At 38.8% G+C, this 18,414-nt stretch overlaps 1 protein-coding gene, 1 long non-coding RNA gene and 1 pseudogene across 5 annotated transcripts in view; 2 read left to right on the top strand and 1 right to left on the bottom strand.

The window, feature by feature from the left end:
* The first annotated feature begins 2,961 nt into the window (after window positions 1-2,961).
* LOC129622094 (40S ribosomal protein S6-like) lies at window positions 2,962-3,475 on the top strand (annotated as a pseudogene).
* A 2,496-nt stretch (window positions 3,476-5,971) lies between these two features.
* Window positions 5,972-18,414, bottom strand: part of UBR1 (ubiquitin protein ligase E3 component n-recognin 1) — a 152,697-nt gene continuing 140,254 nt past the window's right edge. For 2 of the 4 annotated variants that reach the window (XM_055537521.1, XM_055537523.1), the window contains 3 exons: window positions 9,995-10,165; window positions 8,623-8,724; window positions 5,972-6,288 (listed from right to left, as the gene is read on the bottom strand). In XM_055537521.1, coding sequence (XP_055393496.1) covers window positions 6,147-6,288; window positions 8,623-8,724; window positions 9,995-10,165 — 415 coding nt within the window. In that variant the 3' untranslated portion in view covers window positions 5,972-6,146. Of the gene's footprint in view, window positions 6,289-8,622; window positions 8,725-9,994; window positions 10,166-10,239; window positions 11,255-18,414 lie in introns of those variants that run through there. The other 2 variants (XM_055537524.1, XM_055537522.1) reach the window with 2 other exon arrangements.
* Window positions 6,224-17,206, top strand: LOC129621281 (uncharacterized). The gene is made up of 3 exons (XR_008699178.1): window positions 6,224-6,312; window positions 11,464-11,623; window positions 17,127-17,206. It is a non-coding gene; the product is annotated as an uncharacterized LOC129621281 (long non-coding RNA).

The raw sequence follows: 18,414 nt of genomic DNA on the forward strand, positions 1-18,414 counted from the left end.
GATAATTTACTTTTTTCAGTTCATCTATATTATTTATCGAGGACCACATCAACTATTACAATTTAGCTAACTAGTTCCAGCAGCTGCCACAAACAACTTGTGACCTCCCCTGACTGAGGCTTGTTTGTAGGAAAATAAATTCCAGTAACTGGTTTTGCATTCATTGAGTTGCATTATTTTCATTTTATATTTTACACTAAGCCTGATAGGTTCATTTGTTTCAAGTCATTTTTGTTAACAGTTTGATAACATTTATTATAAAATTCTTTTTAGTGTCTTCTGGAGATGAATTTCCCCTAAAGGAAATGTCTATCCTCAAAATGACTTAATATGTGCATTTTTTAATTGATTGGCTTATTAAAATCACACTTGATTGCACTAAATGGAGACAGACATATTTTATCTTTTAAAAATCAATTATTCTCCATTTCCATTGCTACTCTCCTTCTTAGGTCATCACTTCTTATCTACATTATTTCAGCTGAGGCTCTTAGCCGGTCTTCTTTCCAGTCTTTGCAGTGTCTTTTGTTTTTTCCACAGGGTAGCCAGAGAGCTCTTTCTAACTGCAAATCTGATCACATTATTCTTCATCTATGAAAACAATATTAGTGATTTCCTCATTGCCCTGAGTATCACTTACAAAGCTTTTTTATGATCAATTTTCACTCTTGTTATTAAGTAACCACACTCTATTCTCCCATCCATTTAGTAAAAGAAGAAATAAGGTATACATACTGGAAGAGAAAAGAAAAAATATGTTTATTACCTACATAGTAAATATCAAATACATCTAAAGGAAAATATTAAAATTAATGATATTAAAAATGATACAAATTAACTTATTTATAAAACACATGGAATGCACTGAATCAGAAACCTTTATATGTTGCTGTGTTTCTAACAGGAAGAATACTTAGAATTTGGGAATCAAGCAGTCACTCCAACTCACATCTTAAATGACTCCCTAGAGAATTCTGTGCTTTCTTTCTGTCCTTGCAATTCTGGGCTCTTCACAGTTAGATGTCTTGGTCCCTAACAGTGTTTCACTCTTGCCAGGGGACACAGCAAGGGTCCTTCTAAACTATAAACCATGGCTGTGGTCTTTTGGACTGCATGCAACTAGCAAGCGAGTCAAGGAGTTGCCATTTTGGCAGGGGCAGTTGACCTGGATGAGCAGAAGGTAGGGCGGCTCTTGCATTAAGGAAGGAACATGTGTGGAATTTAGATGATCTACTTGGACACTTCTGGGTACTGCCTTGCCCAGTTGTGACTGAATGAATGGCTTAGTGCAACAACTTAAACCTTTTTTGCTCCCAAATCTGTCTCAGTATCTGCTTACTGTAGGACCCAACCAACACACTGATTATGTTGTTTAGGTCTACTATATTCTTTTTAATTCTTTGTCCACTTTATCTAGGATCGTGAGATGTTTGTTAAAGTCTCCTTTATTAATGTGTCTACTCATCCTTTTATATCCTGTAGTTTTGCTTTAGGAAAGTTGCTGCTCTACTGCAAGATATCCTCAGCCTGCGCAGTTCCTACATGCAAGATCTTCCAGTTACCATGTTTTATTAAAATTAGTCCTCAACAAAACAGTTCAAATTTCACTTATGATGGTATATAACTGAGTAATTTCATAAAGTGCAAATTACATGGCTAGCTCTTCAATCCACAAATCATTAAATAACAGATGTGTGTCAATGATCAGTGACCAATTCTGTAACTTCTTTTAGAGTTTGCTGGTGATTGGACATTAAATCTGTTGTCTAGCTCAGTGATGGAGGGCAAAGCATATAGTTGTGTTGTCTCCTTGTCTCCCAGTAATGAATCCGTGTGACAGTTTATGAAAATGGACAACCAAAACAGGGAATGGCCAACAAAGGTAAAAACGCAGCAGAGACTAAAGTGATAATGCTGGAAGTGAAATTCGAGTCAAATCTAGATGTTTTATAAGTTATACTGGAGTTATAGGAGTAGTAGTTAACTATGGAATTTGAGAGACTACTGCTACTTGAGAGACTGTGTGTCAGAAGCTAGTGAAGGCAAACTTCAAAATATATATTTTATTTATATATATATATATATATATGGTTATGATGAATGTTCTGGAAGCAACACCAAAAATCTTCACACTAAAGGAACTCTTGGAAGTATTTCATGGCTTTGGAACACAAAAGGGTAAAACCCTGGAAGCTGATCCAAACTTAGAAATGTGACAATTTGCCAATGCCTAGAAAAGATGCTCACTTTGTATCATCATAAGTTATACAAAGAGAAGGCAGGCATGCTTGTTATTTTCTTGTAAGTTTTAGAAAAAAACACTTTAATTTTCAATGTTTCTAATGTTATAAATTACATTGCACTACATAAATATTATTTTTACTATTTTCATTTCCCAATACTTTTACTATTGACAGTAAGAGTTTGTTTTGACCAAAAATTTTTAAGGCCATAGAACAACTGTACCTTACCCATTGATTACTAAGATTGCTTTCTATGGTTTCAGCTTACATGACCATATATGCAGTAATTCATTACTGTACAAAGGACTGCCTGTATTTGGTCCCAATTCTCCACATCCTCACCAACACATTATCTGTCTTTATCTTTAAAAGACAGCCATTCTTGTGGGTATGTAGCAATACTTCATTGTGATTTTGATTTGCGTTTCCCTAATGACTTGGTGATGGACAGGGAGGCCTGGCGTGCTGCGGTTCATTGGGTCACAGAGTTGGACATGACTGAGCAGCTGAACTGAATGACTAATGCACCTTTTTTCATGACCTTACTGGCAATTTACATGTACATCTTCTTTGGGGAGAAAAATCTATTCAAATCTTTTGCCCATTTTAAAATTAGGTTCATCTCTTTAATGTTCATCTGACTCTGTTAGCTCATCTAATTTTTAAAAAAATAGGTGAGCTTTGTCTTAGTGACTCAGAGGTAGTCAGCTGCTTCAGAATGAAGCTGAACATCTCTTTCCCTGCCACTGGCTGCCAGAAACTCATTGAAATGGATGATGAAAGAAAACTTCGTACCTCTTACGAGAAACATGTCGCCACAGAAGTTGCTGCTGACACTCTGGGTGAAGAATGGAAAGGTTATACATGGGCCGAATCAGTGGTGGGAATGACAAACAGGGTTTCTCCATGAAGCAGGGTGTCTTGACCCATGGCTGAGTCCACCTGCTACTAGGTTAGGGACATTCCTATTATAGGCCAAGGAGGACTAGAGAAATAAAGCACAAATCTGTATGAAGTTGCATTGTGGAAGCCAATCTGAGTGTTCTCAATCTGGTCATTGTGAAAAAAGGGACGAGGATATTCCTGGACTCACTGATTGTTACTGTGCCTCACTGCCTGGGGCCAAAGAAGCTAGTGGAATCTGCAAGCTTTTCAGTCTCTCCAAAGAAGATGATGTCTGTCAGTATGTGTTGAGAAAGCCCCTAAACAAAGAAGGTAAAATTATTTACTGATAAAGAGTATATGGTCAAAAAGTTTGGAGACAATTACACAAAATGCCTATATGTTTTAAAGAGTTTGTTGGGGCTGACAAATATAACTTTTAGCTAGAGCTCCATTCTAGGTATAGTTTTTTATACTTCAAACCCAAATCCCCAAACATGAGAAGTCCCTTTCTTTCTTTTTAAATATACACATATAAGATATTTTATTTCAAAAAGCACATAACATTATACAAGTTTTAAATTTACATTTTGCAATAAAAGATATCAATATATGCATTATTTGTATAACTTCATCATGGATGGAATTTGAATCAGTGGTATAAACAAGTTGCAGTCACTAAATATAGATGATCATCACAGTGAACCAAAATTCATAGTTGTTATGAAATGACAAATGACCACTAAAGGGTGAACTCACAGCCCATACACCAACATAATAAATTAATTATACAGATATATGTTCTTCTTCACTGCATCATTAAAATTCCTGCCAGCCCCTCACCAAACATTAGAAAAACACAGTCTTGGAGCCAATCTGTTGAACCAGTTCCTCCACATGATACACTATAGAAAATAAAGTGACTCTTTGCTCATTTTTAGAGTAAAGTTCATAAGCTTTTAAATTGTTTACAATGATGAAGGCAGACAACGAGGATATTTGAACATAATTAGAAATCCCCTGGGCTGGGGGCAGCACTGAGAACATAAGTTCCTCTACAGTGCAAAAATCTGAGTCAACCTCAGGAAATGGAACTCAACAGGAAATGGGTTCTTTGGCAGTAAAGATCTGACTGGCCACTGCAGGATAGTCCTTCTGGCAGCTTGAGAGCCTAACTCTAGGATTTATGAAGTGGATAGGAAAAGGCTAGAAATGAAAAAGCAGTTTATCTTTGCTAAACTGGGGCCAACTGATTAGGGCAGAAGTGAGCATCTTCTGTTTCCCAGGCAAATGGCTCAAACTTTTCCAGACAATCCATCCAACAAATTATATAAGAAATAAAGGGAAATGTAATCATTTAATCATACTGGTAAATGTGACAAACTGAATACTGAAATTTCTAATCCTCACCCATCACTAGTTATAAATTGTTCACTAGAGTTATATCTATTAATATTTCCTGATATTTTCTGAATGATAATTATTCAAGTAGAAAATCATGATTGTGATTCTGATACTTGTTCATGCCAATCCCTTATTGAAAAATCCAGACTTTCTTATATTACATAAGATACCAAAAAACCTAACCCGAAATGTGTATCATCAATTTGCAAATATATTTTTACTTGCTTGCTTTTGCTGAGCAAAAAGAAGGTAGGAAAACATTTAAACACATATGACCATGGTCACCAAAGGCAAAATAAGATAGTCTTTGAATGCATCTTTCAAACTTCTAACTTTATCCCAGAGACAACAGAAGCTAAAATATAAGATCTCAATTTCTCTTCTGCCTTCTGTTTTATATTCCAAGTTCTTGATATAAAAAGTTAAAGCCAAGAAGTCTATGCACAGATTCAGGAGAGCTCTGTTATTTATAAACAAGATGGCGCAACCACAGCATGTTATATATAACAGGACAGAGACCACTGATTACATGGCTTTTTTGGTTGGTTGTACGCATCATCTACCCAGAGTTTACGAAAAGTTTGCACACAGATAACAAATGAAGGATCTGTCTTACAAAGACATTAGAAGATTACAGAACAGGCTTAAATCTGATTGTTCTAATTTATATCCAATGCTCCACTCATTGGGGGAATTTTTTTACCCTCATTCTATAGATAGTTTAAACAGAACTGCAACAGGTTTCTGATTTAAATACAGTGGTGCCACAATCAAGAGATAAGTGAACTCATTTTAGAAACTTGCCTTTGTAAAATGAAAGTATAATTTCAAAACCCAACAAAGCTAATCCTCACCATCAGAGGTGAGGATTGCAGGCTTTGTCACATCAGGGATAAATAATGAATACACTATCCTAACTCTTCTTGAGGTCTACAGAAACTTGACCTCAAGGAAAAAAAGCATTTCCATACCAGCAGAAATTTGCTGTAGAAATGGAAACTCCATACAGAAATTTAATTTCTGGCTGAAACAGTAAGTGTTACATGAGGGGCATTTCCTTAAGAGAGACATATTAATAAAAGGTTTACGTTTTAGAAAACTTTCTCAACTGAAGTATACCACATGGTTTCTGAATTCCTCTTTAGCTGCAAGGGAGACTATCACAGATCATTAAAATCTTGTCCATGATCCATTAGCTAAACCAAATTTGGGGGGAAAAACCAAATTGTAGAAGAGTTAATATGTAAGAATGCTCGCCAACTGCTTGATGTGACTTCACTTTTCAGATGGATGGAGTGAAATGGGACAGACGATGAAGGGAAATGAGTTCTCTGGAACTATTAGCAGAATCAGACACTTGGGGTGAAGAAGCAATTCTTTAGTGTTCTGGAACATAAACCAGATTAATCTATGTTGCTTTTTTTTTTTCCCTTTTAAACATATGTTTGCTAATTGAAAGAAATACTCCATTAAGGAATATTTTATTGACGTGTGTGAATCTGGACATGGAGCAAAAGACCCTCCAACCCTTCCTCAGCCTTCAGCAAGGTCTCCATAATTTTGAATCAGTCTTCATTCCTGTCTTCATTCGTGATTGTTCCCAGGTGGAGCTGGAGCTCACAGTAACTGCCAGTTGAATCCAAATAACATCTGATTAGTTTCCTGGCTCCTGGCAATCTCTTCTATGATGCAGTGCTGTTGCCACACCAAATGGAGCTTCCGATACCGCTCACGAGATAAATGAAGGGGGTTGCCCCTCCTTTAGGAGAAAATAACAAAACATGTAAGTTTGAATCAAGTAATTGTCATATCTTTATTGTTTAAATTATACTGAACGTTTGAGACACTCTTGGAACTGGTGGAATCACCAGGACAAGGTTTTAAAAAGTATATTTTCCGTTCAACACTGATCACTATGACCTGGATCAGTCACTTGGCTAAGAAGCAGACACCTACTCCTTGATTCAGAAAAATAGGTCAAGTATATCAGGTGACTAGTGGTAAAGAATCTGACTGCAATGCAGGAGACTCAGGTTTGATCCCTGGGTCAGGAAGATCCCCTGGAATAGAAAATGGAAACCCAGTCCAGTATTCTTGCCTGGAGAATCCCATGGACAGAGGAGCCTGGTGGGCTACAGTCCATGGGGTCACAAAGAGTTGGATATGACTGAGCACGTATGCATTGTGCTGCTGCTGCTGCTGCTAAGTCGCTTCAATCGTGTCCGACTCTGTGCGACCCCATAGACGGCAGCCCACCAGGCTCCCCTGTCCCTGGGATTCTCCAGGCAAGAACACTGGAGTGGGTTGCCATTTCCTTCTCCAATGCATGCAATTGAAAAGTGAAAGGGAAGTCTCTCAGTCGTGTCCAACTCTTAGCGACCCCATGGACTACAGCCTACCAGGCTCCTCTATCCATGGGATTTTCCAGGCAAGAGTACTGGAGTGGGGTGCCATTGCCTTCTCCAATGCATTGTGCTAGGAAAGACCAAATACATTTGGGTTACCCTGGTGGTTTAGATGGTAAAGAATCTGCCTGCAATGCAGGAGACCTGGGTTTGGTCCCTGGGTTGGGGATATCCCCTGGAGAAAGGAATGGCTACCCGCTCCAGTATTCTTGCTTAGAAAATTCCAGGGACAGAGGAGCCTGGCAGGCTACAGTTCACTGGGTCACAAAGAGTCAGACACTACTGCGTGACTAACACTTTCACTTTCACATACCATGGGCATTATGGGACCTCATTTAAGTCACCAGAAAGGTTTATAACTTGATGCAGTTCTATTCAATTTTGAGTTGCTAGCCTAAGTAGGTCTTTAATGACTTTTTGGCCTCATCCAGTTTATTCAGTTTTGATTTCTGAACTTATAATGGTTGACATTAGGTGTGAGGTGTTACACTAAGCCCTCAAATTATATGCTGTTCCTCAGAAATCTTTGGTTGTTATGTCTTTCTGACACAACAAACTTGCTGGTGATTAGCAAGTATTTAAATAAAAATACTCCACACCAATTCTAAAGTCACACAGTTTGTAACACTGTATAACAACTAATCCAAAATGACTGAAGTTTGGTTATTGCCAATGATGGAAAACTGTGAGATTCTCAGCCTTGAGGCACTCACACGTCTCATCTGGTTGAGTTCTTTCATATCACGTAACTAATTTAAAAATTCAGCTTCTTCACACCTTCCTGGAACAACTCAGACCTATCTTCAATCATTAACTACTTTCACCACCCAGCGTTTTTCTTCCTGAATCCAAAGACCTTCTCTATACAGGTTAAAAGCTGTTACAATAAAAACAATTTCCTGTACGAACAAAGAAATTCTAAACCTCATTTAATAAGCCAATTCATATTGAGTAATACACTTCAAAAGAACAAACTTTCAGTTAAACAAAGAGAGATAGTTTACGGTAAGGGGATCTAACCTTTATCTAGATGTACTTTTTTTTTCTCATACCCATGGGTGGTACTCCAGTTGTTAACATTAGTGAAGGATATAGAAATTTCAGGATTCTAAGTATTTTTGCTAATGCTTGGGAGCAAAGGGGGCTGACATAGCTGACTAATAAAAAGTTTCAAGTATTGCAATGGAAACTATGAATATCCATTTTAAACCAAGCTCCCTCAATGGACACCACAGATTTTTTTTCTTTTATATATCAACATCAATTAAACCTTTTAAGTAATTCTAAAGAAAGGCTGATTAAAAATAATAGAGGTTTCAAATTTTAGGATGACTTGGATCTAAAAATTTTGGAGAATTTATTACCCCCAATTTGTTTTCTGTGTTTTTTTTTGAGGCCTCCATGTGGCATACAGGATCTCAGTTCCCCGAGCAGGGATCAAACCTGTGTCCCCTGTAGTGGAAGTGGGGAGTCTTAGCCACTGGACCACCAGGGAAGACCCTACCCTCAAATTTTGGAGAAGCACAAAGTTGTTGAAAATTATTTGTTACATTTAGGATAGCATCATATTTAACATTTTCAACTTATAGCTATTTAAAATATCTCTCAATATGTAACACTAGCTTTTGTGTTTAAAGACCTGCTACCATCCACGTACAATAATGCGAGTAAAATTAAAAAAAACTTACTTCAGGCCAGGATCTGTTTCTCCATATTCATCTAAATAAGGGGCTGGATAGGCACAGCCTCTGGCTTTACCTTCAACCAGGACCACTCTACACTCTCTGATTCTGAAGGACGAAACAAATGACAGGAATATTAGGAAGTGCATGTATGCAAATGACAGGCACTGCATCAAGTTAATCTAGAAATGGCCATGGGTGTCTTGTTAGGAATTCAGTATAAAGATAATATAAACATAGACAAGTAGACTAAATTGTGTTTTGTCTAAATAAAAGAAAATGAACATTGCTATTTTTGTTGACGCTATGGGAAAGGATCCATGGATTTAGGGAAATGGGGTCGGCCAGTAGTACTGGCTAAATATACTGAAGAAAGGAAGGAGGCTGTCCCGTTTGAACCATAGGTACCCTGAAAAATAGTGGCTAGGGTTGTCTCTGCCCTCTTTCCTGACCTATGACCTGGAGGTGGGGGAGGGAACTTAACCAAAGAACAGAACCACATCTCCTAGTCTGATAACCCTGGGCTAGAAAGAATGTCATCTATGGAAGTGTCATGCCTTTTCTGGTTAGAGCCAGCCTCTAAGAGTACACATTATAAAGAACCACTGCAACCTTGAAGATACCTGGGACTCTTAGAGCAGAGAAATGGAAAAATAAAAAATAATGTTTGTGTAGGGGTTAAGTTCTCTAGAGAGAAATGATTAAAATAAACGGTTGGAATAGGTAGTAGGTGACTTGCTATAGATTCCCTAAAAGAAAATAGATTTGAACTTGGCTTCCATGCACTTATTCCCCTTGTTCCAACAGATGCTGAGAAGCAGTGATTATATATTCCCCAGTGCGCGAGATGTTTGGGTTTATGTAAACAGAAACTATATTACATGGAGAGAATGGAGAGAAAAAGCACACGCCATCGACTTTGAATTCTCTCTCTCTCAGGAACTTGCACTCTTCTTTCATAGATACGAGAGATTACTCGTCTGTTCTCAGTCGTTTGCTAATACACCAGGGGAAACAATGGTTGACAGAGGAAAGTGAAGAAAATTAAAACGTTCAAAGAACAATATAAAGTAACAATTACATGTCCTTTGAAAATGTAAGTTTTAAGACTCTGAACTCTTTCATTCTACCTGAGTTTTACACAATAGCAGAATAATCAATATAAAGTTTCATATTTAAGGTTTTCCACAAGTAATAAAAATGTGAATAGATTCCTATTTTTTAACTACTAATTTTTAAAACTATTTCAACTGCATGTGAATAACAAGTCTATGCTCAAACTTCTGACAGATCATATCCTATCAACATACTGTCCTGCCATAATGGCCTCTAGACTGGACTCAAATTCCCTAAGTTAATTATGAAGCAACCTACTTACTTTAGGAAAATGCAGACTCCAGCACCACAGTGAAGTGCATGAAAAATGCAAGCTCCCACCTCTTCCCCATTCACCATTTCTTGGCAGCAAATGTTCTGAGAACATAGTATGGCTCCGCAGAAAAGACAGAGGACAGGGTGCTTTCGCTCGTCATCTGCAGACCGTGGGCACCTCAAAAGGGAAGAAACCATTTAATATGATGGAGAAACAATAAAAGCAAGATAATCAGTTAGCAATGAATATATAATATTTAGCAGTGTTTCAGATGTATTAGTGTTTTCAGCACTTGCAGCTTTGCAGTGAAGCAAGCTCTAAAAGACAAGGAAACATTTAATTAGATGATTCTTCTTTAATATTTCTCCTTAAGACAACAAAAAGTCTTCTGATTAATCCATAGTAAGAAACTTTATTTTTGAATATGCAGGGTTCTGGTGATTTCCCATAGAGTCTGGCAATTAAATATGCCTTGAGATTGAGAGCATTTAGAGAATTGAGTCTTCATTTGACATGACTGATTTATAGCCAATTTCCCCCCTCTGGATTGGTTCAGTCAAATTTGTGTCCCTAATGTTGGTGCAGTATGACTTTGAAGGTATTTAACTGTGGCAGTTGTTTTAACCACAATTTTTAGTAAAGGTTTGAACACATTTCCCCCACTTTTCTGGAGTATTAAGATCTTTAGGCTTGAAAAGGGGAGACTGCAGTCTTTGAGTTGAGGCACCTTCCGACCCAGAAACACAGTCAAGTCTTCCGAAGGAAAAAGTAACAAAGTTGACTTGCTTGAACTAAGTAGTACTATGAGATTTGGCCATTTAACACAGTGGTATGCCAGATCTTTGCTATAAATGACCCCTAAAAGGGGTGTATCACTCTTTATTAAAGTGATAATTGCTATCTCTGAAAGGGAGCGTTTTATATTCCTATCTGCTATATAATGGATATAAAGCAAACATCAATTTGCACAGCAAAAAATAAATGCAACCCCAGGAGAGATCTAGTGATGCCCACAGTTGAGTTAGAATAAAGAGCACCAACACAAATTTCCATTAGGGTATTTACAATTTATTCTCTGAAGTCCAGTGTCTTAGGCAAGATAAGAAAACCACCATTGTCTATACAGGAGCAGAGGGACTCTGTGCACAGGTATTCCATTCCTGTCTCCTACAGATGTGGGGATTAGTTTCACTTCCAGTATGTTGCTCTTTTTGGGTAAAGCCAGCATTTTCTTTCACATTTAGCACAGAATGGCTGAACTCCATCCTAGAGAGGAAAATGGGGATGATGCCTAAAACACAGTCACTGAGCAGCCACACTTCTACCTAGAAATGATTCAGTTTTAATGAAAACTGGTAGTAAAAATAAAACTGGAAGAGAGCATAATATTTATTTTCATTTTTACTTGAAACCAATAATATCTAATATCACCCAGGAGAATCTTCACTTGGATTAATGATTAACATTCTTCTCAGATCTTCCTAAGAGCCAACTGCCTGACACTCTTGAATGAAGCCAACATCTATTCACTGGACCTCTGTGGTACCAATGCAGACCTAAGATTAGGACAATCACTGAATTTGGATCTGGATGCAATCTTTGAAATCATCCAGCTAATTTTTCAAGGGCTGAGAGGTAAGTGATACAACCACTTCTTTAGTTGGCTGACCTTAGTCTGCATGAGACAAGCAGCAAGGAAGCTGATATTGCAGTAAACTCTAACTGGGAATAGAGGCTGAGCAATGGGCTGCCCAAGCTCCTTGTGGGCCAGTTATATCCCCTGGCTTTGTGACTCAAAGCAATAGTTATAACTAAGTAAGACAATTTCGTTGGTCATCCTGTAGGGCTGTGATTCTCAGAGCAGGCCAAAGAAGGGCCCTTCAAGCCCTTAAGATGACCTAAAATGCAATCTCTCCCTTTGGTTCCTTCAAGTGACAGCAAGTTATTTAACATATAACTAAAGACTACTAATAAGTCACCTTACAGATAGAGGCAGTTACCTGGAATTACTAATTGGTATCCTTAAATTTGAGAATTATTTATGTTTAGTGAGAGACCTAACTAGGTTTACAAAGAAGTTTAGTTGCTGCACAATGCTTGGGAATATTATAAAACACCCAACTGAGCTTTGGAATTTCTGCAATTTGGGGAAAGGACGCTTTGTTAATGGTACATTATCAACTGAGTCTTGAACAGGCTTTGATTTTCAGGCTACTGAGATTCTTGCCTTTTAATTATGAGTTACTACTAGTTTCATGTCTGATTTGCTATGGGTGTTGTGTGTAATGCCACTGGAGCATCAAGGATACATAACTGCATCAATAGTAACTTTGGCTCATTATTTTCAAGATGATGCACTATGATTCCAATATGAAATATTCAGACACCAATGGCTAAAGTAGATATGAATTTGATTTCTCCATTCAGTGACATTTCACTGGTGGTGTGCTGTTCTTCGGAGAAGGCAATGGCAACCCACTCCAGTACTCTTGCCTGGAAAATCCCATGGACGGAGGAGCCTGGTGGGCTGCAGTCCATGGGGTCACTAAGAGTTGGACACAACTGAGTGACTTCACTTTCACTTTTCACTTTCATGCATTGGAGAAGGAAATGGCAACCCACTCCCGTGTTCTTGCCTGGAGAATCCCAGGGACGGGGGAGCCTGGTGGGCTGCCGTCTATGGGGTCGCACAGAGTCGGACATGACTGAAGCAACTTAGCAGCAGCAGCTGTTCTTCATCTTATGCTAGTCAAATAACTTGCATCATATTAAAGATGGTAATTGCAAAATGAAAATTACTGTTACCTTTATAGAACATAATTTTATTATATAGAAATATGGGTTTAAGCTCATGATTTTCTCTTATAGAAGTAACTAACAGGTAATTCACATATGGTATTAGCAATGACTATAATGTAACTTGTTTATACTGCTTCTCACTAGTCTTTATCAGACAGTATTTTTTTGATTTGGAAGTGATCAGTGAAAGGGAAGAAGAAGATAAAAGGAAGTTTGAGAAACACTGCTTTAGAATAGTGTTTAATCTGATTGAGGTAGGAGGAACATGGTGCCAAGAAAGGAGTGTACTCCTCTTCCCAGTACCCAGACTTAAATCTGAATCACAGGGTTATCTGTTTTACTGTTATAATTACTGTTATATAATACTGGGCTTCCATATAAGATTGTGTTTGGAAAAAAAAAAGAGTTCTTCGGTGTTATTTCAGTGGATGAATATGGTCACCACAGTGTAATGCATGGAAAACAGTGTCTAAAAACACATGTATAAAAGATATTTCCAAGAGGGTTACTTGCTTGTGAAGCTGAGAACAGTGTGATTCCTCTACCAGAACAACTACTAATCTGGTAAGAACTGTCTGAAGCAATTATTTTGGGAACTGAGTCTGGACAAACATTTGCAGCATCCAAAGGAATGCCTGACAGAACAGAGGCTGGTAACTTTCAGTGAATTTTCGCATTTTATATAGAGATTACCATTCTTACCCTCAAGCTCCACAGCAGGTAGCTATGGGGGTGGCTGCCCGCAATCATGGTGCAGTGTGTTGCTGTTGCTGCCAAGGTGGACAAGAAGAACCCTGTCCTCAAAAAATTAGGGTTGTAAGCTTAATTTTCCCTGGCAGTTCACTGAGGGGCTGGCACAGGGACTGGCCATTGTTTCAACTCCCATGGACTGAAGCAGATTTCTTGGTGATGATGACAGTAGAGAGGATTTAAAGAGGCAAAACAGTCTATATTTTTCATCCTCTTTTTTTTTCTTATTGGATCCAGGCATTTAAGGAAATCTCTGTCAGTCACTGTCTGACCACAGAGATAATGGAACAGAGATTCCACTTCCAGAACACACAACAATGAGTAGAGTCTTTGCAAAAAAGGCTTGGAAAAGACTAAAACAAACATAACTATAGCCTTTACCAAGCAACAATGGCAGTTCCTAGGATGGGGGGGGCTCTAATTTCCAGAGTTATTACACCAGAATACTCAAAATGTTCCATTCTCAACAAAACTTACAAAGAAATGGAAAAGTATGGCCCACTCATAGGAAAAAAAAGATATTGACAGAAATTATCCCTAAGGAAGCCCAACACACTAAAAACAAAGACTTTAACTCTCTTAAATATGCTCTTTGAAAGAAACCATTGATTAAAAAAAAAAAAAAAAGGAAATTAGGAAAATATATGAAAGAGTAGGGAATACCAGTAAAAGAAATTATAAAAAGGAAACAAATGGAAAAGTACAATAGCAGAAATTAAAAGCTTACAAAGGGGTTGTTGACTAGCATATAGAAGCATGCAGAAGAATTAGTAAATTTTCAGTTCAGTTAGGTCACTCAGTCATGTCAAACTCTTTGCGACCCCATGAAGTGCAACATGCCAGGCCTCCCTGTCCATCACCAACTCGCAGAATTTACTCAAACTTATGTCCACTGAGTCAGTGCTGCATCCAACCATCTCATCCTCTGTCGATCCCTTCTCCTCCCACCTTCAATCTTTCCCAGCATCAGGGTCTTTTCCAATGAGTCAGTTCTTTGCATCAGGTGGCCAAAGTACTGGAGTTTCAGCTTCAACCTCAGTCCTTCAAATGAATATTCAGAACTGATTTCCTTTAGGATGGACTGGTTGGATCTCCTTGCAGTCCAAGGGACTCTCAAGAGTCTTCTCCAACACCACAGTTCAAAAGCATCAATTCTTCGGTGCTCAGCTTTCTTTATAGTCCAAATCTCACATCCATACATGACCACTGAAAAAGCCATAGCTTCGACTAGACGGACCTTTGTTGGCAAAGTAACATCTTTGCTTTTCAATATGCTGTCTAGGTTGGTTATAACTTTTCTTCCAAGGAGTAAGCGTCTTTTAATTTCACGGCTGCAGTTACCACCTGCAGTTTTTGAAGCCCCCAAAATAAAGTCTGTTACAGTTTCCATTGTTTCCCCATCTATTTGCCATGAAGTGATGGGACCAGATGCCATGATCTTAGATTTCTGAATGTTGAGTTTTAAGCCAACTTTTTCACTCTCCTCTTTCACTTTCATCAAGAGGCTCTTTAGTTCTTCTTCACTTTCTGCCATAAGGGTGGTGTCATCTGCATATCTGAGGTTATTGGTATTTCTCCTGGCAATCTTGATTCCAGCTTATGCTTCATCCAGTCCAGCATTTTGCATGATGTACTCTGCATATAAGTTAAATAAGCAGGGTGACAATATACAGCTTTGATAAAGTCCTTTTCCCATTTAGTACCAGTCTATTGTTCCATGTCTAGTTCTAAGTGTTGCTTCCTGACCTGCATACAGGTTTCTCAACAGGCAAGTCAGGTGGTCTGGTATTCCCATCTCTTGAAGAATTTTCCACAGTTTATTGTGATCCACACAAAGGCTTTGGTATAGTCAATAAAGCAGAAATACATGTTTTTCTGGAACTCTCTTCCTTTTTCCATGATCCAGCGGATGTTGGCTATTTGATCTCTGGTTCCTCTGCCTTTTCTAAAACCAGCTTGAACATCTGGAAGTTCATGGTTCACGTACTGCTGAAGCCTGGCTTGGAGAATTTTGAGCATTACTTTACTAGCGTGTGAGATGAGTGCAATTGTGTGGCAGTTTGAGCATTCTTTGGCATTGCCTTTTTTTTGGGATTGGAATGAAAACTGACCTTTTCCAGTCCTGTGGCCACTGCTGAGTTTTCCAAATTTGCTGGCATATTGAGTGTAGCACTTTCACAGCCTCATCTTTTAGGATTTGAAATAGCTGAACTGGAATTTCATCACCTCCACTAGCTTTGTTTGTAGTGATGCTTTCTAAGGCCCACTTGACTTCCCATTCCAGGATGTCTGGCTGTAGGTTGGTGATCACACCATCGTGATTATCTGGGTTGTGAATATCTTTTTTGTACAGTTCTTCTGTGTATTCTTGCCACCTCTTCTTAATATCTTCTGCTTCTGTTAGGTCCATACCATTTCTGGCCTTTATTGTGCCCATCTTTGCATGAAATGTTCCCTTTGTATCTCTGATTTTCTTGAAGACATCTCTTGTCTTTACCATTCTATTGTTTTCCTCTATCTTTGCATTGATCGCTGAGGAAGGCTTTCTTATCTCTCCTTGCTTTTCTTTGGAACTCTGCATTCAAATGGGAATGTATTTCCTTTTCTCCTTTGCCTTTCGCTTCTCTTCTTTTCACAGCTATTTGTAAGGCCTCCTCAGACAACCATTTTGCCTTTTTGCATTTCTGTTGCTTGGGGATGGTCTTGATCCCTGCCTGTTGTACATGTCACGAACCTCCATGCATAGTTCATCAGGCACTCTGTCTGTCAGATCTAATCCATTGAATCTATTTGTCACTTCCACTGTATAATTGTAAGGGATTTGATTTAGGTCATACCTGAATGGTTTAGTGGCTTTCCTTATTTTCTTTAATTTAAGTCTGAATTTGGCAAAAAGGAGTTCATGGTCTGTGCCACAGTCAGCTCCTGGTCTTGATTTTGCTGACTGTATAGAGCTTCTCTTTCTTTGGCTGCAAAGAATATAATCAATCTGATTTCAGTATTGACCATCTGATGATGTCCATGTGTAGAGTCTTCTCTTGTGTTGTTGGAAGAGGGTGTTTGCTATGACCAGTGTGTTCTATTAGCCTTTGCCCTGCTTCATTCTGTACTCCAAAGCCAAATTTGCCCGTTACTTCAGGTATTTCTTGACTTCCTACTTTTGCATTCCAGTCCCCTATAATGAAAAGTACATCTTTTTTGGGTGTTAGTTCTAGAAGGTCTTGTAGGTCTTCACAGAACTGTTTCAACTTCAGCTTCTTCAGCATTACTGACAGGGGCATAGGCTTGGATTACTGTGATACTGAATGGTTTGCCTTGTAAACAGAGATCATTCTGTCATTCTTGAGACTGCATCCAAGTACTGTGTTTTGGACTCTTGTTGACTACGATGGCCACTCTGTTTTTTCTAAGGGATTCTTGCCCACAATAATAGATATAATGGGTATCTGAATTAAATTCACCCATTCCAGTCCATTTTATTTCGCTGATTCCTCAAATGTCGATGTTGACTCTTGCCATCTCCTGTTTGACTACCTCTAATTTGCCTTGATTCATGGACCTAACATTTCACGTTCCTATCCAATTCCAGGTTCCTCTGTAGGTTCCTAGTGAATTTTAAGGCAGGGCAATTGAAGTTACGGAGTCAGAGGAACAGACCAATAAAAAAGGATGAAGAAAAAGGAACAGAGACTAAGGCATTAATGGAACACCATCAAGCATACCAATATACACATGCATCACAGAAGTCCAAGATAAATAGAGAGGAAAGAAAATTTGAAGAAATACTAATAATGGCTAACAACTTCCCAAATTTGTTGAAATATATGAGTCTGCACATCCAAAAATCAAACTGAATTACAAGCAGGATAAATTCAGAGATCCACACTTAGGCACGTTATAACCAAACTGTTAAAAGCCAGGACAAAGAGAGAAGTTTGAAAGCAGCTAAAGAGAAGCAACTTATCCCATACAAGAGATCCTCAATAAAATAAACTGCTGGTTTCTCATCAGAAACCATGGAGGCTAGAAAATAGTATGATGATACATTTAATGTGCTCAAACTAAAAACTATCAATCAAGAATCTGATATCTGGCAAAACAATCTTTTAAAAATAAGGAAGAGAGGTGGTCCTAAGATGGCGGAGGAATAGGACGGGGAGACCACTTTCTCCCCCACAAATTCATCAAAAGAACATTTGAACGATGAATCAATTCCACAAAACAACTTCTGAATGCTGGCAGAGGACATCAGGTACCCAGAAAAGCAGCCCATTGTCTTCCAAAGGAGGTAGGAAAAAATATAAAAGATAAAAAGAAAGACAAAAGAGGCAGGGACGGAGATCCATCGGGAAAGGCAGTCTTAAAAAAGAGAGAAGTTTCCAAACACCAGGAAACACTCTCACTGGCGAGTCTGTGGCGAGCCCTGGGACCTCAGAGGGCAACATAACTGGGAGGAAAAATAAATAAATAATTAAAATCCACAGATTACGTGCCCAATGGTAACTCCCAGCAGAGAAGCAGCGCAGACGCCTTCATCTGCCACTAGCAAGCCGGGGCTGGGTAGGGAAGCGCTGGCTGCATTGCTTAGAGTAAGGACCGGGCACGAATGCCCTGAGGGCAATCTGAGGGAACTAACTTGAGATAGCAAACCAGAGTTTGCTATCCCATGAAAAGCCCTAACCTAAGACACCACCAGGCCTGCTCACAGAACAAAGGACTGAGCAGAGCTAGCTGGCTGTGGACTGGCCCACCCCCCAACTGGAGACAGGCAGGCGAGGGCAGCCAGAGCTCGAAGAGGGCAATCGCGGCCCCAGAAGGGCATCATCTACCAAACTGCAAGCAGGCTTTGTTGCTAACCAAGACTTCTTGGGATTCTG

The sequence above is a fragment of the Bubalus kerabau genome, chromosome 10, assembly GCF_029407905.1.
Source record: "Bubalus kerabau isolate K-KA32 ecotype Philippines breed swamp buffalo chromosome 10, PCC_UOA_SB_1v2, whole genome shotgun sequence".
Lineage (NCBI taxonomy): Eukaryota > Metazoa > Chordata > Mammalia > Artiodactyla > Bovidae > Bubalus > Bubalus kerabau.